The sequence below is a fragment of the Danio aesculapii genome, chromosome 2, assembly GCF_903798145.1.
Source record: "Danio aesculapii chromosome 2, fDanAes4.1, whole genome shotgun sequence".
Taxonomy (NCBI): Eukaryota; Metazoa; Chordata; class Actinopteri; order Cypriniformes; family Danionidae; genus Danio; species Danio aesculapii.
In genome coordinates, this window is record NC_079436.1 from 36,565,856 (window position 1) to 36,587,804 (window position 21,949).

Consider the following 21,949-nt stretch of genomic DNA (forward strand, 5'->3'; position numbering starts at 1 on the left):
GCAGCCACTCATGAGTTAGATATGTTGCAAAGGTCTATCGAATTTTGTAGAACTTTATCTACATGATATCAACTAAGCAACATCTAAGTATAGGCTATATATCTAATAAATAACATATCCAATGGTGAATAAAGTAAAGTAAGTCAAAGTATCATAGAGCACACATACACATACTTACAAATTAAAATGGGTTAGTGTGACTGAAATTTAGTCACTGGCTTTCACTAAAACGGGCTGGTTACACACAGACTTAATGTCGTTACAAAAATGACTATTAATTTAGGAATAGGCCCAAATGTAAGACTCCCACAGATCAAACATCACAACAGGAAACGCTGTTGAAGCAGAAGCAACAGCGCCACTTATTATATTCGCCTAGCAATGAAGTCATCCAATCAGAGAGTCGCGTTTTACAACGTCAGTGGCTTTTGACGAATCAATCTACTTCTTATTGCATAGACGCAACCTACCAGCGACAAGCTTGGCGACGATAAGTTCGGCTGACCCATCGTCAGGAGGAAAGCAGGTATGAGACTGCGATGAAACTTGACTAACTTTGTGAAATATTACGAGGGTCTGATTGAAGATGAACCTGTTATATTTTAGACAAATGAGCTAAGCCAATTAGCCTAAACCACATCAAACAAATAATACGTTTTTGGTTCCTTTTAAATACTGCCGTTATGTAGCGGATTAGCCAAATTGTAGCTCAGGGATGATGATACAAATGTGTAACGTTAGCTGTCAAAAATACGTCTGTGAAGTTAAAGAATTCCCTCGTCAAAATCAAGATCCTACATTTAACTCAAGATATTGTACGCAATTTGTTTTTTGTTATCTTTACATTGTTTCATATGGTTTCTTTTAGACTGGAAACAGAAAGTCAGTATTGCTCTATTCAAGGCTGCGCGTGCGTTTCCCCTGTTTTGCAGCGGAGTCATAAACAGCCCCGTTCATCTCAGCCCCTGTGCTAAAGTAGCGTCATTGTTCAGGATGCCCCAAACAAACAAGTTCAAATGTGCTGCAGCCAGCAGTCCGGCTCAATCTGCTGGTCCTGACCGGGGGGAATCAGTCAGAGACCCCAACGCACCTCCAGGGGACAGTGGTGGAGATGAAAACCAGGGAGACTCTCAAATTATCAAATCACCGAGTGACCCCAAACAATACAGGTAAAGTCCACATGTAGATTTAAAAGTGTCACGTATATAATATAACTGAAGTAAAATTGATTTTATATTTGCACATTCAGACTTTCTCCTTAATAATATAGTTTCAGAAAAGTATTCTTTGCCAATTCATTCATTTTCTTTTCGGCTTGGTCCCTTTATTAATCTGGGGTTGCCACAGTGGAATGAACCGCCAACTTATGCCCATTTTAACAATGCAATGCTAAAGAAAAACAGAATAAATTATATATATATATATATCTCTCATATAGATCAGTGTTTCCCAACCCTGTTCCTGAAGGCACACCAACAGTACACATTTTCAACCTCTCCCTAATCAAACACACCTGAATCAACTCAGCAGAACATTAGAAAAGACTCCAAAACCTGACACGAATGGGTCAGATAAGGGAGACATACAAAATATGTACTGTTGGTGTGCCTCCAGGAACAGGGTTGGGAAACACTGATATAGATCATAAATAATAAAATTATAGTAAATAAACAAATAAATAAAAATAATAATAATGATAAGTAAATAAATAAACAATTAAAATATATAAAGATAAAATAATGGTAAAACAAAAAACCAAATTCAATTATGACATACCATAACTCAAAATGCAGCTTAAAGAAACAAAAATAAAATCCAAGTAAGGAGTCCAGACTTGATGAAAAGCCGCAGCGATCATATGAATGAATTCTAAGGGAATCATTTCCCTAATAATATTTTGCCACCCTTTCAAGGATGAGGGTGTCACTGATCTAATAACAGGATAATTCCATAATAAATGGATGTAGTCTACCACCTTCACCTTACATTTAACACAAAGTTGTGAATTACTTGAGTTAAACTTGCTAAAATTAATGTATATTTTAATGGTACTTTTGAATGATATTGTATCAGTTTCCCAAACTAACAACAATACTACTACTACTACTGTTATTACTACTACTACTACTACTACTACTACTACTAATAATAATAATAATAAATGTTTTTTTCTTGAGCAGATCATGATACTAAAATATGTAAAGTATTACGTGACAATAAAGACTAATCATGCTTGGGAAAAAAAAATCAGCTTTAACGCACAATAATTAATTATATTCAATATAATAAGAGTTGTTTAATATTGCAATAACATTTCACAATTACTTCTGTTTTTATTGTTAAATAAATGCATCCTTTGTGAGCAGAATAAGCTTATTATAAAACATAAATCCTAACTTTTTCTGCTTGTGTATATACTCTTAAAGTAACAAGTGAAACCTTTTAAAAGATCATTTTACATTATGAATGATACAGTATGTTGGCACTCGAGGATTGGGAGTCAACAGAAATATGAGATCGCTCAAGTAAAACACAAGCTCTCGTTGCATCTTTGAGTGTGTAACACAACACTGCATGCGCGTGCGGGTGACAAAAGTGAGTAACAGAATTTCTTTTTCTTCTTTTCATACAGATATATTGAGCTGAGTAATGGACTGAGGGCTCTGCTCATCTCTGATCTGAGTGGTTTAGATGGGAAAGCTGAAGATGAGGATGATGAAGATTCTGAAGAGGAGGAGGCGGAAGAGGAGGCAGAGGGAGAGGAAGAAGAGGGAGACTCGGGGGAAGGAACGGATGAGGAATCTGAAGAGGAAGGAGACAGTCAGGATAGCGATTTTGAGGAGCTAGATGAGGACAGTGACCAGAAGAAGAAAAAGGGATCTGAAAAACAGGTTTGGTTTTGAGATTAACATGCATGTTATTCAAATTAAATCTCCGTATTACAGTCAGCATGAAATCAAAATGTATCTATTCATGTTTTTATACTTTAAGATTTTTATTTTATCCAGGCTGTCACAATTTAATCTTTTGATGAAGTAAATATCTCTAATGGATTGCATTATGGACTTCCCCAATTGTGTCATCTGCATAAACTCATTCCCTTTATCACAAACTTGCATTTAGGTCTGCCTCTATCCAATCAGCCACTCTTAAATGAAACTAGCCTTTTTTTTCTCTCTCTTTTCAATACTGAGTTTTGTTTACGTGACTACAGAAAAAAAACTGATCTTCACAGCTTTGTGTTCTGTATCATTTTTGCATATTTTATTGTGAATGCATTTTACACTGCTGCTCAGCATAAATGAGCACAGCCCCTTATTAAATTAAATATTTTTATTAATGTCTCAGTTAATATATGCAATTAATTTTAGTGATATTAAAGGTTTTATTAACAAGTTATACATTAAAATAAGAGTTTGTTCACCTAACATTTTTAGAAATAGAAAGATAAGGCATTTAATATTCAAATAAGTTATTGCAAGAAAAATTTCAAACTTTCAACAAAATTGTATATGTTTTATGTTTCTCTTGATTTTATTACAATTTTATTTTATTTATTTTTTTTCTTGGATATTAATTTGGGTGTACTAATTTTTGGACCGTGATCTTAAACCGGTTTTGTTAGATTTTTTGCCTTTGATACTGACTAATCTAATGTTTATGAACCAATATGTTATTATCAAGCATCCTATTGAAAATGTTAATTTAAAAGAGAGATCTGTGAGGGGTGTACTCATTTATGCTGTGCACTGTACATGCATTTACACCCCATTTAGAAGATTTTTATCGATTTCTCAGTGAATATAGGCATATTCAATATATATTGGTGCATTTGAACAAAACAGATTTATTAACATATATATTTATTAAAAGAAATATTTTAGTCACAGAACATCTTTAGAAATGGAAAGATAATACATTTAAATTCATGCAAAATATTGCAAAAACAACAAACTACAACATTTCAACTAAATAGTATATATATTTTTGTTTCTCTTGTTTTTTGCTATTTTTAAAAATTATTTAATATTTTTTCCTAACATATAAATTTGGGCTACTCATTTTTGTAAAGTTATTTTGTAAGATAAACTCCAGATTTGGCTTCAGTACTGACTACACTAAAGATACTTCTATACAGCTTAAAGTGACATTTAAAGGCTTAACTAGGTTAACTAGGCAGGTTAGGGTGATTAGGCAAGTTATTTTATAAAGATGGTTTGTTCTTTTGACTATCGGGGAAAAAAATAGCTTAAAGATGCTAATAATTTTGACCTTAAAATAGTGTTTTAAAAATTTATATCTGCTTTTATTCTAGCCAAAATAAAACAAGTCCAATCCTTTGTCTATTTAGACAAATTGCCATATCAGCCATTTTCAATTTATTCTCAAGAATATCTTGAAATTGTCCTTAACACAATGACTCAATAGACAGTATTTAGCAACATTTTCAGTGCAGTTAAATGCTCTTTTTCTCTCTCTCTCTCTCTCTCTCTCTCTCTCTCTCTTTCCCCTTTTTTCTGTATTTAGTCTGCAGCAGCCCTTTGTATTGGGGTAGGGAGTTTCAGTGACCCTAACGATTTACCTGGCCTTGCACACTTCCTGGAGCACAGTGCGTCTGTTCTGCCATTACTATATTCAACAGTACTTCAATCTCCTTGATAACATTTCACTTGACCAAATCTCACTTCTTGTATCCCAGTGGTATTCATGGGCAGCGAAAAGTACCCTTCTGAAAATGGCTTTGATGCATTCCTAAAAAAGCATGGCGGCAGTGATAACGCTTCCACTGATTGTGAGAGAACCATTTTCCAATTTGACGTGCAGAGGAAACGCTTTAAAGAAGCCCTTGACAGGTGAAGTAGCACTAAAGATGTGATCATATCGCCACTTATCTTGAGGGGCTTTTTTATTTTTTTTTTGGAGTCAGAACAGATGTATTTTACACAATACCTTTGAGCATTTTGTTTTACCAAAAGCACTAACATAAAAACAAATGCATTTATACATGCACTTTGGTCTTGCATAACCTTTAAAGTGTCTTTGATCAATCAATCATACTAAATTGTATTGTTTTTAAAAATGATTAAACGCTTCCTGCTGCTGATAAATGGGTAAATCCTTGTGGTTTGATGCGTAGTAGCAAAGCCTATCAATTTAAAATGATTAATTAGTATATTGAGGCTGCACTTGTTATCAAATGAATTTTTTTATTTTTTTTATTTATTTATTTTTTTAAATATGCCTGACATGTTTTTGGTTTATGATCTGTTGTTATAGTTGATAACATTTTAGTGATAACATTTTAGTCTTCTGTAAAATATTGAGAAAATGTGTAGCATGTTTTAAGGGTCCCATGAAGTGCTTTAAATGTGCGTTTCATATTTGATGTTTGACTTAATCTCAACTGAAAAATGAAGATGGGGTGGGACATAGTGTAGCTACTCCCCTTTTTATATAACAGCCAGTAGCTGTGTTTTTAATCATAGCTTTACCAGTGAGAGAGTGTTTGTGCTCAAGCGCATCAAATGAAAAACAAATATTAGCGAGCATTTAATTGGTCGAGATTTGATGAGAAACTGAAGTATGAAATGACGTGATAAAAAGCATTGATCCTTTTAAGGTTGATTTATACTTTTGCCTGGCATCGCACACTTCCGCTGAATGCACCTTGCAAAACAGATGAGGCTTTTATACTTGACATGTTCGCTGTTGAGATATTCCTTAAAATAGTGGGCGATCAAAGGAAACAGACCATAAAATCAGTTGGATAAACATAGAAGTAGGACGTTTCCAAACTACATCATATTATTAATATCATTCAAGATTTTTATAAGCACTCAAGATTTTTAATTCAAACTTTGTTGCATCACTTGCTTTTGTTCATATCTCACACAGTTGTATCTATTGATGTTTATTAACATATTAATGACAACAGAACATGGGTTAATCTACAAATAGATTTTTTATTATGGCAAGAAAAAAATATACATGTACCAAATAATTTACTAAATGTTACCTTGTGGTTATTACTATTTTTTTGGCTATTTTATTTTTTTCGACTATGAATAAAAATGAAAATCGTGCTTTAATGAAAAAGCTTTAATAAAAAAGCAATTATTTATTTTAAAAAGTTTGTACTTTAGTGTGTTATATTTACTAGGACTTTGACATAATGCATACTAATATACAAACATTTCTGGCTGGTGATTAAAAATAGGAGAAATCACTGTTTTACCTTGCTAAATAACCAAGCACAAGCATACTGACCGTTTTTTTTTAAAGATGTAGCCCATAACACAATTCTCACATTACTGTCTGGCTAGTTTGTGGCCTCTACTTGTATTCGAAAAAGGCAATAATGGTGCAACATTCCTGACCATTATCACCAATAAAGCCTAGAAAAACAGGGCATCAGTATATTGTAAACCGATAGGTTGAAATATTCTTTTCCAGATATCAAAGAAATTATTTGTTCCTTAATTCTAGTAAAAAACATTTCTGTGATTTATATATTAAAACCATATGGGTCTCCAGTTTTGCCATGGCCTCTCTTTTTTTGGTTTTAACAAACGATTATCCCTCAAGTTTTTCCAAACTTTTTTACAAAAACTTTAACGGCTGTAATCCCTAAAATCATGCATGGACGAATCATAAAGAAGTCTGTACAGTTGTACCTGTTCAGACAAAATCTCTTCAAAGTGATTCATATTCGACTCAATTCATGAAATGCATCGCTGTGTGAACTGTTTGCTTGAGTCTCGAAAAAATGTGCACTCCGCCAGCCGAAATAATGTCGTGTACACCCAACCGGAACCTCCGCCATGGCATCAAATTTGCCGCATGCACTCAATTCGAACTAGCAACCGCTTCAAGTATAAATCAGCCTTTAGGCGGAAGTGACAAACTGCATGTTTAAAGGAGTTTTACAGGTTCTAAAAGCGAGTTTTGTCATTGATTTAAAGCACACTAGCTTATAGATAATCTTAAAATTAACTGACTTGATTTAAATTATTCAAATCTCACAGGGAGCTTTATTGCACCCTTAATGTTTGACCTAATTGTCTTTTTTGTTTTATCTCAGATGGGCTCAGTTTTTTATATGTCCTCTTATGATTGAAGATGCCATTGATCGAGAGGTTGAGGCTGTGGACAGTGGTGAGAAAAAAAAAAAAAAAGTAATTATAGATTAAAAGTGATCTTTATAATGCAGCTGTAAAGTGAAAGCTATCTGTTTGCTACAGAATATCAGCTTGCCAAGCCGTCCGATTCTCACCGTAAGGAAATGCTCTTTGGCAGCCTCGCAAAGCCCGACCATCCCATGGGCAAATTCTGTTGGGGTAAGTTAAACATACAGCGCTGCTTCAGTGTAGCTATTTAAATGTTTCTGGACCATTAGATTTTTTTTTGTAATGTAATGGTGATTGTTTAAGGAAATGCACAGACCCTAAAGACCGAGCCTAAGGAAAAAAACATCAATGTTTACAAGCGACTCCGTGATTTCTGGAAGAGGCACTACTCTGCCCACTATATGACCCTGGCAGTGCAGTCTAAAGGTAGGTATTGTGCGAGGAACGTTACTTGAATGTGAAAATAAAAAAATGATACTAAACTAGAAAACTGATCTTATTGCTATAATATCTTCACAGAGAGTCTTGACACCCTTGAGGAATGGGTTAGAGAAATCTTCAGTCAGGTGCCCAACAAGTAAGCAGAACATAAGCATTATTTAAAGTTCTCTGCTAATGCTTAATGTTTTTAAAGAGATTTTCAATGCATTTCAGTGGGCAGCTGAAGCCTGATTTTTCAGACAAGCTAAATCCCTTTGAAACTCCTGCCTTCAATAAACTTTACAGAGGTTTGTTGTAGAACATACGGTAATTTTCATCAGAGGTTTAATACAACTGTAAACGTCACTTTTAATGATTTCTTTGTTGCAGTGGTGCCTGTTAGAAAAGTGCATGCCCTCACCATCACATGGGCTCTACCACCTCAGGAGAAGCACTACAGGTAAAACAGTCAGGGTGGCACTTTTCATTATGTACTCGTGTATAATAGACAGTTGAAATCCAAATTTGTATTCCTCCTGTCAAATTTTTTTTCAAATATTTCCCATGTGTTGTTTAACAGAAGACCTAATTTCGTCTTTGCCATGATGACTGTAGACAATAGTTTACTCATTATTTTGCAAGATTTTGTTTTCAGCTTTCAAAGTGCCATTTAAGGCTTATCTAGGTTAATTCGATTAACTCCGGAAAGTCACTGGACAACAGTAGTTTGTTCTGCAGCCATTCAAAAAAATAATTTTTAAAAGGGGATAATAATGTCTTAATTATTTTAAAAAGATTTCAAAATTTTTCTTTTTGTTCCAGTCTAAAAATTAAAAACGACTTTCTCCAGAGGATAAAAATATTTTAGGAAAAACTGTGAAAATTTCTTTGCTCTGATTAACATGGCTTAGAAAAATTCATTCATTTTCCTTCTGCTTAGTCCCTTTATTCATCAGGGGTCGCCAAAGCGGAATGAACCGCAAACTTATCCAATCTTAAACAGCGGATGCCCTTCCAGCTGCAACCCAGTACTGGGAAACATTCATACACACTCATTCACACACATACACTATGGCCAATTTAGTCTATTCAATTCACCTATAGCTTATGTCTTTGGACTGTGGGTGAAACCAGAGTACCCGGAGGAAACCTATGGACTTAGGAAATATTTGAAAAAGAATAAAATAAGTTTACATAACAGCTAACAAATTTGACTGTATATACATACTTTTTGGGGGTTTTTCTTTAAATAAGAAATTCATATCTAAAGCTCTTTATGTCAATCCACAGGGTCAAGCCACTCCATTACATCGCTTGGCTGATTGGCCACGAGGGAACTGGAAGTATCCTGTCAATGCTTAGGAGAAAGTAAGTCCTTTCACGCATAATTTAATTTTATATTGTAGCAATGTTCTGCTTTCCAAGTAAGTGACCTCGACGTTGAGCATAGTTTGGTATTGGGCTTACTTATTTTGTGCATAAACTGTAAAACCTGTATCTGTCTGTGTCTAGGTGCTGGGCTCTGGCTTTATTTGGAGGAAACAGCGAAACCGGTTTTGATCAGAACACCACATACTCAATTTTTAGTATCTCCATCACACTGACCGACGAGGGCTTCCAGAACTTCTATGAGGTCTGTTAGGGACACAAACGGTATAAAAACTGCATTGCTTTTGATTTCTAGCAGCCTACATTACTTGTGCATGTCAGAAAGTATGCACTGCGGTCGCAAACATCTTTAAGATATAATATTCTTTTCACGCTTAATGTCTTTATAGAAATACAGGGGTAAAGCAGAGAAGCGAACAGCTTTGCTAGATGTGTGTAAAACAGGATTACAAAGCCTCTGAGGCACAAACACACCCCTTTTACCATCCTGAATTATAACAGACACAGTTTCTGTTAAGTTCCGTCCCACTCAAAATGAATGTTTATGCTAATTTGGATGTTTTTTTCCTTTATTCAGGTTGCTCATCTCGTCTTCCAGTACTTGAAAATGCTTCAGACTCTTGGGCCACAACAGAGGTAGGCTCTTTATGTGAAGTGTGCTGCTAGACTAGACAAGATGTCAGTTTAAAAGTGTCTTCGCAAAACTTTTGCACACACTGAATGATGTAGCTTGAAAAGCATCACAATTTGTATTTTATTTATTTTTGTTTTTGACAGAATATATGAAGAAATTCAAAAGATTGAGGCTAATGAGTTCCACTATCAAGAGCAGGTAAGATGAAATAGTTTACAGTGTTGTTAGCTTATATAAATGCATAGGTGCTTCTTACCAAAAGATTAGTATATTTTACTCGTCTATTAGAATCTTTTTAACGCTTATGTACTGTTTAAATTCACTACCCTTTCATTATGTTTGTGGCTGTTTTTGCCCCATTCACTTCCATTACAATGACATTTTTAGATTAGTCATGACAGCATATAATAATGCATTCTTCATTGTTGGTGGTTTTTCCCTGTTGGAAAGAGTTAAAATGTGTCATTTTTCCTGTTGATCATCAGTTGGCAGCATTAAACCTTTAGATAAAAAAAAAAAAAAAAAAAGTTTCTGGCTTTTAAATGCAGTTTATTTAGCATAAAACAGTAGATTATAGTGTGTGCATATATACACTTATAATTAGGGCTGTGCGATTTAATCGAAATCAAATCACAATCGCGATTTGACACGTTGCGATTAGCAAAATCGCAAGAAGCTGCGATTATGAAATGTATATCATTTAATTTCCCCCTTCGGCACATCTTTGTTCTGCCTAATCAGAATTGCAATGCCAAACTATGCGGAAAGCCCTTTCTAAAACAAGCAAACAGGAAAGCGCAGACAAGTGGGATGATGGCGTCTGCTGCTTCAGAAGCATTGATTCGAATTCATATCAAAGAAAAACAGCATGTAATACGGGAATATTACAACCAGCACCTAAAAAGCACCACTGGCAGCCATATGGAGGAGTGTCTTGCTAAAAAAAAAAAAAAAAAAAAAAAAAAAAAAAAATTCACCTGATAGTATTGCCAGTGACACTCAATCTAGTAGCAAGCAACAGCTAAGTAAAGTTTTACAGTTGTTTGCAGCTGTTACGATGCATTCACACGGGGCTTTAGCGTCAATGCTTTACAGAGTGTGTGTCTGAAGTTGGGGCTGACGCGATCGTCATAGCAGCGTCAGCCAATGAAATTAGTCAGCAATCGGCTACTGTCTGAGCTGCTGTATTTGCATACAGCGATCTGATTGGCTGACGCTTCTGTCGGCGCTTGAAAAGTTGAGAAAGTCCCAACTTCTGCACCAAGCAAGGCCACTAAATCGGCGCCGATGGATCCACAATGCAGTTCGGCAACGCCTGACGTCACCCATTCAAAGTGAATGGGAAGCATTGAAACTGATGCCCCGTGTGAACACTCACTGCATTTTAGCAGTAAGAAGCTACGATACAGATTATTGAGCTGAAGCTTGACTACAAAATCTCAAATCGAAATTGCAATCTCTGTTAGAAAGAAATTGCAATTAGATATTTTCCCCCCAAAAAAAAAAAAAAAAAAAAAAAAAAAAAAAATTCGCACCGCCCTACTTGCTATGTTCTGAGAGCTGAGTTGCTTAATTAGATTTTCCCAGACATATCAAGAGAATTGTGTAAAGGTCTCTCACACACACGTTAGACTCCATATAGAAGGCAGAAACTAAGCTTTTTTGCACTGCAACTGATGATCAACAGTAAAAATGTTCCCAACAGGGAAAACCAGCAATAAATCAAGAATACATGATTATGAAAAAATATTTTATAAAGCCAATGAGGCAAAAACAGCCACAAACAAAATGAAAGGGTCGAAAATGACCCTTAAAAATGACGCAATAATCATTCCATTTGATGAAAAGCAAAGAATTTCCTAATTTGTGGCCAAATTAACATTCAAAAACAGCACACAAGGGTAAAAAGGAAATGGTTCTGAGTATTTTTGTTGAGTTACAGTGTTGCTTTTACAGACTGATCCTATTGAGTATGTGGAGGACATTTGTGAAAACATGCAGTTGTTTCCAAAAGAGGACTTCTTAACAGGAGACCAGTTAATGTTTGAGTTCAAACCTGAGGTAATTGCCCTTTATAGGCACCACTGATTTTGATTTATTACAGCTTTTTTGTTTCTTTTTTTTGGCGTATTTGTGCTGTTTTAGCTTGTCCCCTTTATAATTGTGTGTTTATTCCCTTAGGTTATCTCTGCTGCATTGAACCTCCTCACACCAGAGAAGGCCAACTTGCTGCTTTTGTCCCCTGAGCATGAAGGCCAGTGCCCACTCAGGGAAAAGTGGTTTGGGACTCAGTACAGCACGGAGGGTTTGTACATGTTTTCAATTTCAATTCTTTGTTTTCCACTCAGGATCAGAAGGTAAAGCTGACAAGTTTAAAAAGTCATGCACGGTACGAATGTAAACTTTGTGTAGAAAATCTAGAATATTTGTGTCTGCACTGTCAAATTAATAACAGTCTAGTCAGATTAACTTACATAATACATTCACTAGAGCTGGAGATGTAAATCTGATGCTAAAATTAGGAAGCAACCGCGGCTGTGTGGGAGTGTTTTTGTTTGAAATACCATAACCACAATAAGTGACAGCCTATATTTTTAATACTAGCAAGATCAAAGGCGGATACTCTGAAGAGAGATGCATTCAAGCACATTAACTGATGCTGTTTGTAAGCATAAAAATATTTAGCGCTCTCTCCTCTTGCCGTAATGAATCTTAAATGGTTATTTAATGCTACAGTATTTATGTATTTATTCACCTTCCTGTCATTCCAAACCCAAAAGAAATTTCATCTTCAGAAGACAGTTGAAAATATTTATAGTTAAATAGACAGAGGTTTGTGTTTTTTCACCAATTACTTTAAAACGTTCATGAAAGCATTATAAATTGAGCAATTTAATCCTAAATAGATGCATTAACTTTTTTTAAGATTTAATTTGAGATATTATTCACATATAAACACTGAGCAAATTAGCATTTAGATTTGGTCATTTTGGTGCTTGCTCGACACACAAGAACCAGTGAGGTTCATTGTTCAATATCATGCCAAAATGTGCAAATCAATGAGGTTTGTTTGCTCGAGTTAAATGTGTTCATGCGTTTATGATTGCTGATCAGTGTTTATATTTGGATAGAACCAAAACGAAGCCTTGGTTTATGGTGAACTCCCATTTCTTCCAGATTTGATTCAAAATGTCTTCTATTTAATGTCTATCTATTTATGTTCTGAAGATGAATGAGAGTCGAATGGGTCTGGAATAACACAAGGGTGAGTAAATAATGCGATCATTTATTATATGGAGAGGTTAGAGGATATATTATGCTTAAAATGTGTTATATAAGCCAATCTATATAAATGAATGGTCTATTTGTCAGACATCAGTGCTGAATAATTGTTACAGAATGTTGTTTGCTTAAAAGACTCGCCTTTTTTTTTTTTTTAGATGGACATGCTTATTTGACATCATTATTGCCTGGTTTTAAATCTGCTTTAATAATATTTACATGTACTCTTAATCTTAATTGATGACAGAAATTTTTCGTGTAAGCTGTGCAACTTCTGACAGCTAAACTGTCTTCTAAACCAATGGTCTCAAACTGGATTCCTGGAGGGCAGTAGCTCTGCACGGTTTTGCTTTAAAGCCAATCAAACAGCTGATCCAACTAGTCAAGGTATTCGAAACTACTATGGACCATTAAGCAGGTGTGAGTCGGAGGCGGTTGGAGCTAAACTATGCAGAGCCGTAGCCCTCCAGGAATTGAGTTTGAGACCATTGTTCTAAACTATCTTTTTTGACTTCTCTTACAGACATAGAGCAGCACTGGAGAGAGATCTGGGCAAAAGATTTTGATTTAAACCCTAGCCTTCACCTACCTGCTGAAAACAAGTTCATCGGTGGGCATTTTTGATAGGCGTCTTTTGAAGTTGTTGTCATATACTGTATCTGTCGCCTGTTTCAAGAGCGTTTGCAATTGGCGTTGTCATCTCTTTTCACCTCCAGCCACCGATTTCGCCCTCAAGACCTCTGATTGTCCGGACACCGAATATCCTGTCAGAATAATGAACAATGACCGAGGATGTTTGTGGTACAAGAAGGACAACAAGTTCAAGATCCCCAAAGGTGTGATTTTTGTTTGTCTCTACAGTCAATATATCATGTCTAACAGCGAGAAAAAAAAAAAAAAAAAAAAAGTCTGAAGTACAAAAAGTCTCTTACTGAACACTTCTGTCTCTTTTTTCAGCATACGTGCGGTTCCATCTTATATCACCTGTGGTGCAGAAATCTCCAAAAAAGTAAGCTGAAGAACCTGTGAAAACATACCGTGATTTGAGCAGATCTTGTAAATGTTGTAACCATGGAAACCTCATCTAGCCATTAGCGTGTGCTCAGGTCTTCACTTCATCTCCAGTTTCTATTCCTGTCCATTTACCTTTCCATCTGACCTTCTCTTTTTTTTTTGTTCCTTCTTCTTACTTCCACTTAGCCTGGTGCTTTTTGACCTGTTTGTGAATATCCTGGTTCACAACTTGGCCGAGCCGGCCTACGAAGCTGATGTGGCGCAGCTAGAATATAAACTGGTGGCCGGTGAACATGGCCTGGTCATCAAGGTTAAGGGCTTCAATCACAAACTACCGGTCAGTAACGAGCGCATATAAGACAGGATGTCAAACTTTTTTTATTATATTTAATTGTGATAATTTGTTGCAGTTGCTGTTCAACCTGATTGTGGATTATCTTGCTGATTTCTCCGCCGCTCCTGATGTATTCAGCATGTTTGCGGAGCAGCTGAAGAAAACCTACTTTAACATCCTCATCAAGCCGGAGAAGCTTGGAAAGTGCGTCTATTTTATGTTTGCTTTTACCGCAGTTATACTTTTATACAGCCCATTTATACTTTATAGACACCACACACAAGCATACTTACATTTTCTAGAAGAAAATTTGACCCTGAACCAGTCACTTGGTCAATAAAAAAAAATTAAGATCTATACATACTGAATAAATATGTTTTTGTTTGTGTATATACTTTAGATAATATTGGCTGATGCAGTTATTTGAAAATTCCCTTTTCAATTGTCCATATTAGTAATCAACAATTAATCTGAAAATATTTATGCTAAGAAATGTATAAAATGGCTTCTTGGAACATGATCTTTATTCAAATTATTTTTGGCATAAAAGAAAAATCATTAATTTTGACCCATATCATGTATTGTTGGCCATTCCTACAAATATATTGTAAGACTAGTTTTGAGATCAAGGGGTCGAAAATGTCTTGAAGGGAAGATAAGCTGCTTTTAATAGATCATAAAATACAGAAAAAAAATTCATCATCATCTGTTTCAGATACTGGATTTAACACGCTACAATCCACTAGTTTCCCCTTAAACAAAGCTCTCAATTCATCTTTTTGTAAACTCTTATCAATGTCCATTAATTTATAGTTCTCTACAATGCCCTACAACTGTTGCTTCGAACACAAATGTAACTTTTCCTCTGATAGAGAACCAACAAAATCTTCTAACGAAATCATCCCAAAGAGACTAGAATAAACTTAACCAAATACAGTACTAATGAATACTGAAGATTTAAATCTAAACTTCGGACACAAGCAATCGGCTCATAATCAAATATCCCCCTAACTAACCCACATTTCCCACTAACTAAACTAAACCTAACTCATCTGTGTTTTCCCAAGAGTCAAGCCTCTTTAAGCAGCTGATACCGCTGGTGCACAGCTGAACTGTCAGTCCAGAAATGCAACCACGACCATGCACTCAACCCAGGAAAACACCAAAAAAAAAAAAATAACCTATCCGGGGATTACAAAAAATATTATGAGCCCAACTAACCTGTCCTAGGCAAAACAATCAAAGTCGGTATAAATGGAAAAGTAGTGAAAAGCATATGCATGGTAGTGAAATGAGCTAATGATCCAAAACAAACTAAAATAAATCAAAAACCAAGCTCTCTTATGTTAAATGTTGGACTCTTTAAAGGCACCACATAATAAGCCTCAGGTGAAATGACCCACCCACAAATCAGCAATCATGCAGGCTCTGCAAATCACAAAAAAGAACCACAACAAGCAGGTTCCACATGGGACCTAACATTTTTTTTGTGGACACAAAGCTGAATTTTCTAGTCGTTATTTCAGGTTTTAGTGTAACACAATCTTTCCACATTCTTTAGACACCACACACAAGCATGCTTAAGTTTTATATATTTCTTTCTTTTAGAAAATGTGACCCTAAACCAGTCATAATGGTCATTTTTACAAAATTAAAATCTATACATACTGAATAAATAAGTTGTGGTTTATATTTTTTTATAACAATGACGTAGACATTTGTAAATCTGGAATCTGAGGGTTCAAAAATCTAAATATTAAGTAAATTCCCTTTAAAAAGTCCAAATTCAGTTCTTAGCCATGCATATTACTAATCAACAATTAAGTCTGAATATATTTATGCTAAGAAATTTATAAAATGTCTTCATGGAACATGATCTTTACTTAATTTTCAAATAATTTTTGGCATAAAAGAAAAATCAATCATTTTGACCAATATAATTTATTGTTGGCTATTCCTACAGATATATTGTAAGATGGAAAATTGTAAGATGTCTTGAAGATAAATTAAGCTGCTTTTAATTGATCATAAAACACAGAAAAAAAGATATTGTGCAATACTAGAAATTTATTTAGTATTATATTTTATTGTATTATATTATTATATTATATTTTAAAAAGTCATTTTTTTTGTGCACACAAAGCTGAATTTCCTGCAGTCGGTACTTCAGGTTTTAGTGTAACACAATCCTTCCACATACTTTAGACACTACACAAGCATAATTTTTCTTTCTTTTAGAAAATGTAACCCTAAACCAGTCATAATGGACTTTTTTTTAATTAAGATCTATACATACTGAATAAATAAGTTTTTGTTTATATATTTTTTTAACATTGGCTGTATACATTTGTAAATCTGGATTCTGAGGGTTTAAAAGAATCTAAATATTGAGAAAATTCCCTTTAAAATTGCTCAAATTAAGTTCTTAGCCATGAATATTACTAATTAACAATTAGGTCTAAAAATATTTATGCTAAGAAATGTATATAATGTCTTCATTGAACATGATTTTTACTTCTAATGATTTTTGCCATAAAAAAAAAAAATCAATTAATTTGACCCATATAATGTATTGTTGGCTGTTCCTACATATATATTCTTGTAAAACAAATTTTGTGGTCAAGGGGTCAAAATTGTCTTAAGAAAATGTAAGCAATTTTATAGCCTCTCTACACTGCCAGTCTGTGGTGTGGTTTAATCCCGATTGTGATTTTTGTTTATATATTTTTATGCCATTTTTTTTTTTTTAACGCCTGTGTAAAAACATGTGTATACTACTGTTTATAAGTTTTGGGTCAGTAAGATTATTTGAATGTTTCTGAATGAATCTCTTATGCTCACCATTGATCAAAAAATACTGAAACAACTATATTGTGAAATATTCTAATTTAATTTTCTATTATATTTTAAAATGTCATTTGTTTTTGTGAATGCAAAGCTGAATTTCCAGCAATCATTACCTTAGATTTTAATGTTACATAATCCTTTAGATCATTTAGATCATTCTAATATTTGAGTATCAGTTTTGAAAAAGCTTATTTATTTGTTTATTTATTTATTTGATTTTTCATTAATAGAAGTTTTACAAGAAAAGCATTTATTTGAAATAGAAAAATGTTATTCTAATACATTAAAATTGTGTTATTAATACATTACAAATGCTGTTATGATCAGTTTTGTCATGCATTCTTGCTGAATAAAATGAATAATTTCTTTTAAAAAAATCTTATTGACCTGGTAGCGAATATCACTTCACTTATGTTATGTTTGCCGTTTATTAAACTAATTATTTAAAATGTTTTATGTTTAATCCACTTCAATTTGTAAAAACTAATAAGTTAACTTAATTCCTTCATTTTGTTCCAACTCAAATCGATTGTTTGAAACCCAGCTTTTTTTTAATGTTCGATGCAGCTTCTACAATATATTGTCAAATTCTCTTGGACCGATGTATAATATAATTGACTCATAACACCATGATTGGTCCCTTCGCAACCCTGTATCCTTGCAAATCCTGTATGTCATTGTCTATATAGCCATTGCTATATATGTCCTTTAAGTAAAAAGGCCTTCCTCTCATAGCTCTTTCTATCTATATGTGTCTCTCCAGGGACGTGAGGCTGCTAATTCTGGAGCACTCGCGCTGGTCCACCATCCAGAAGTACCAGGCTGTGCTGGACGGGCTCAGTGTGGATGAGCTCATGGAGTTTGTGAGCAGCTTCAAATCTGAGCTGTATGCTGAAGGACTACTGCAGGGAAACTTCACTAGTACTGTAAGTTTTATAGACACCTCACTTGTATTTGTTTTTCAAGGAGCATTCTAGGATTTAAAGATGCCACGTTGACTTCTATTTATGTGCACTAAGAGTGTTATATAATATATTCAGGTTTGAATTTAACACCTGCCAAACTGCCAAATGCAGGTGAAAATTGACTGCGGTGGGTAACGCATATCTGCACTCGAGCTAGTTTGGTTTATAAATTATGTTCTATCACTTTGCATTTAATCACTATCAGAGGCTTCGCTATAAAAGGAGTCTCAAGCATTAGCAAAAAAAAAAAAAAAAAAAGGGTAAAGAGGATCGCACATTGAGAGAAGTGCTACTTCTTTAAAATAAAAAAATATGGTAATATTGATTGATGTTCCTCTTTGGATTAAATGTTTTTTCCTTTTCATATATACAGGTTTTGTTTTTTTTCATTGATGCTACTTTCGTTCTTTAAGTGAATGTATGGGCTGTAAATATATTTATTAGGAGTGTCAAAATTAATTGTTTCTTCTGTGCACCACAATGCAGATGTGGACAATTCCGTATCGGTTCAGTAATAGATCCTAACCAGTTATTATGTACTGACGTCATTTATCTCATATGCGCTATGTCACAGTAGAATACTATGGCAAGGGAGGCGAGCGCGAGTAAATAAAACGTATTGGTAAACAGCATTAGAGTCAATCGCAGCCCTTTCTGTTGAGCGTGTGACCAATCATAGGCGTTTTAACAACTCCCTCGACAATGCTTAAAGCAAGAGGAATTATATTTAAGTTTTTTTTTGCTTTAAATGTTCATGTTGTTCTGTGAATGTACTTCAGTTTTGTTTGATGCAGATTGTTTTCTTTGAGAAGGTAAAATTAAAGGTACAGTACATATATCTGCCTGCCTGTATTAAAGGACAAGATTATATTACAAATACATATTTAATGAATTTAAAAATTATACATTTTAATACAAGAAATCTTGTGCTGTGAAGTAAAATATAAAATTGTGTATGGAAATCATCGTCAATGCACCGAGCTATCGAATTGAACCGAATCGATGGCATGATAATCGTAACCGAACAGTGAGACCAGTGTAGATTCACACCTCTAATATTTAAATCCTCTGAACTGATTTAAATTCTGATATTCGGTTATTTAAAAATTCAATAGATACTTTCGATAGACAAAAAATAATAATTAAAAGCCTGAATGTAATAAATATTTTACTTCTATTTCACTTATGACTTGATCCCTTCCAAATCGCTGCATTGTAACTGCCTGGTCAACCTAAAAAAAAAGCTTAGGGTGGTTTTAGGAGCACAATTTAAGCGATGAAACCGGTCAAAAAAATTAGGGTGCACATTAAAGGGTTAAAAAAAGGTCATACGGTTAAGTTGCATGGCTGCTTAAATTAGAAATTAGGTTAAACAAAAAGGAAAATATAAATTAATATTATAAACCATGTATTTTGTTTTTTCTTCAAAACAAAACCATTACCTTTGACATTTTTTAAATATATTATTTTGTTTAATGAGCTTTTCCAGAGGCTTTGTGACTCTTTTTTTTAGCCAATATTAGTACTTATAGAATATAGAATAGAGATGGTATGATTTTTATTTTTTATTTACCTCCGTTTATTTATTTAATTATTTTAAACCATTATTATTTTGCTCTAAGAATTGTTGTTTATTTACTTGATAAATGATTAGTTACCTATTTGCCATAATTAGGGACCGAGCACCGAACGGTGCAAGGCCCTATTGGAATTGCTCCGTTTATTATTATTATTATTATTATTATTATTATTATTATTATTATTATTATTATTATTATTATTATTCTTCTCCCGAATGAATCGCGATTTTGAGGGTCTAAACATGCCCGAAAACTCACGAAAATTTGCACACGCCCCAGAAGTGGCGAAAATTTACGTTTGTTATAGGCTTCGGAAGTGGGCGTGGCAAAATGACTCGACAGCGCCACCTAGAAAATTGATACGGACAAGCCCCCGAGCCACGAATCACGCACATGCACGAAAATTGGCACACACCTCAAACATGCCAAGACCTACAAAAAAGTCTCAAGGAGCGATATCTCAAACCCAACAGGAAGTCGGATATTTATGGCTTCCTGCGGCGAAAAAGTGGCGATTTTGCCATTTCCAGGCGTTGTACTTTAACGAACTCCTCCTAGGGATTTCATCCGATCGACACCAAATTTGGGTTATGTCATCTAAAGGCCTTGGCGATGTTAAATTGCGAAGCTTTAGAGTTTTCGTCGATGGGCGTGTCCGTGGCGGCCTCGTAAATTTTGACGACTCGCCATGAAACATCAAGTTGTTATAACTCAGGCATGCATTATCCGATCTGCCTCAAAATTCACACGTTTGATAACCGTCCTGACCTGAACACGTTTACATGCCAATATCTTGATATAGTTATAGCGCCACCTGCTGGCTACAGGAAATGACATGATTTACAGTAAAACAAACTCCTCCCACAAATGTTATCATATCAGCACCAAATTTGAGTGGTGTCATCTGAAAGCTGTATCGATGATATATTGTGAAGGTCTAGAGTTTTCGTCGATGGGCGTGTCCGTGGCGGACTCGCAAACTTTGATGATTCGCCATGAAACATCAAGTCGTTATAACTCAGGCATGCATGATCCGATCTGCCTCAAAACTCACACATTTCATAAGTGTCTTGGCCTGAACATGTTTACATGCCAATAACTCGATACATTTATAGCGCCACCTGCTGGCAAACTTAAAATTGCCTATAACTCAGCCAAACAATGTCCGATCTGCCTGAAACTTCACATGGTTGTTAAGACTCATCTCCTGAAGACAACTACATGCCAATATTGAGTCACAGTTATAGCGCCACCTTCTGTCAACAATAAAATTGCCTATAACTCAGCCAAACAATGTCCGATCTGCCTGAAAATTCACATGGTTGATTAAAATCCTCTCCTGAAGACATCTACATGAAAATCTTGAGTCACAGTCATAGCGCCACCTGCTGACAAGAGCAAGTATGGCATAAATCTGTGATTTTCTCAGATTTTTTTTATGTATCGGCTTAAATTATTATTGTTCGCAGTTCTCTGTCGTCCTACGGCCGCCGGGCGGCGGTGAGCCCGTGTGCGAGGTCCCTATCATCGCTGCTTGCAGCTTTAATTGTTTATGATTTTCTGTTGTAGAACATTTGGACTAGAACCTATGGCACCTTCTTTGCAAAACTTGCCTATGATTTTATTTCTGGAATCACACTGTACATTCATCCTGATAACTGTAAATAAACATGTCAAAGGTAACACACTATATGTAAAAGTAATACACATTATATGTAAAAGTAAAATGGGATAAATAATTAAATTATAAAATTAAATTTGAAGAAATAAATTATTAAATTAAAGACTGGTATGACATGTGAGAAATACTCCAAACTACCACGAGTTCACAAGTTTGGAGGGAATTTTCCTGGAAATGCCTTATACGTTTCATTATAACACCCAAGATTAAAAGCAAACAGACCTCCAGACAACTAATTTGCTGGATACAATATGGGCAGGCAGAAGCAGATCATACCCATATCTTCTTGAGCTGTGAGAAAATTCTACCATTTTGGAATGATGTGCAGAATGTTATTTCTGAGGTGTTTGGATACAGGGTTCCTAGGACTGCACTATTTTTGTTTATGGGAGATATTAAGGACACTGTCCCCCAGAGGTGACTAATATTTGTGTAAGATTCTTCTTGTGGCATGAAAAAAGACTGTAACAAGTGGTTTGAGATGATTGAAGAAATTCATGTAATGGACAAACGGACATTTATGTTGAGAATGAAAACTGATATTTTCAGGAAGGTTTGGGAACAATGGCTCTTCACTTTTTTCACATTTTTTAATGTTACAGCCTTATTCCAAAATGGATTAAATTCATTTATTTGCTCAAAATTCTACACACAATACCCCATAATGGCAATGTGA

At 34.7% G+C, this 21,949-nt stretch overlaps 1 protein-coding gene across 2 annotated transcripts in view; it reads left to right on the top strand.

Moving 5' to 3' along the window:
• The first annotated feature begins 468 nt into the window (after positions 1-468).
• The window catches only part of nrd1a (nardilysin a (N-arginine dibasic convertase)), a 31,543-nt gene continuing 10,062 nt past the window's right edge, over positions 469-21,949 (top strand). The window contains exons 1-23 of one of the 2 annotated variants that reach the window (XM_056478282.1): positions 469-526; positions 869-1,169; positions 2,633-2,891; positions 4,528-4,609; positions 4,700-4,853; positions 7,082-7,155; positions 7,242-7,337; positions 7,431-7,553; positions 7,647-7,704; positions 7,782-7,855; positions 7,938-8,007; positions 8,838-8,915; positions 9,060-9,180; positions 9,514-9,572; positions 9,714-9,768; positions 11,527-11,631; positions 11,752-11,875; positions 13,376-13,462; positions 13,569-13,688; positions 13,810-13,861; positions 14,053-14,203; positions 14,277-14,404; positions 17,811-17,973. In XM_056478282.1, the coding sequence (XP_056334257.1) occupies positions 994-1,169; positions 2,633-2,891; positions 4,528-4,609; positions 4,700-4,853; positions 7,082-7,155; positions 7,242-7,337; positions 7,431-7,553; positions 7,647-7,704; positions 7,782-7,855; positions 7,938-8,007; positions 8,838-8,915; positions 9,060-9,180; positions 9,514-9,572; positions 9,714-9,768; positions 11,527-11,631; positions 11,752-11,875; positions 13,376-13,462; positions 13,569-13,688; positions 13,810-13,861; positions 14,053-14,203; positions 14,277-14,404; positions 17,811-17,973 (2,409 nt within the window). In that variant the 5' untranslated portion in view covers positions 469-526; positions 869-993. The remainder of the gene's footprint in view (positions 527-868; positions 1,170-2,632; positions 2,892-4,527; positions 4,610-4,699; positions 4,854-7,081; positions 7,156-7,241; positions 7,338-7,430; positions 7,554-7,646; positions 7,705-7,781; positions 7,856-7,937; positions 8,008-8,837; positions 8,916-9,059; positions 9,181-9,513; positions 9,573-9,713; positions 9,769-11,526; positions 11,632-11,751; positions 11,876-13,375; positions 13,463-13,568; positions 13,689-13,809; positions 13,862-14,052; positions 14,204-14,276; positions 14,405-17,810; positions 17,974-21,949) is intronic. The other variant, XM_056478290.1, reaches the window with a different exon arrangement.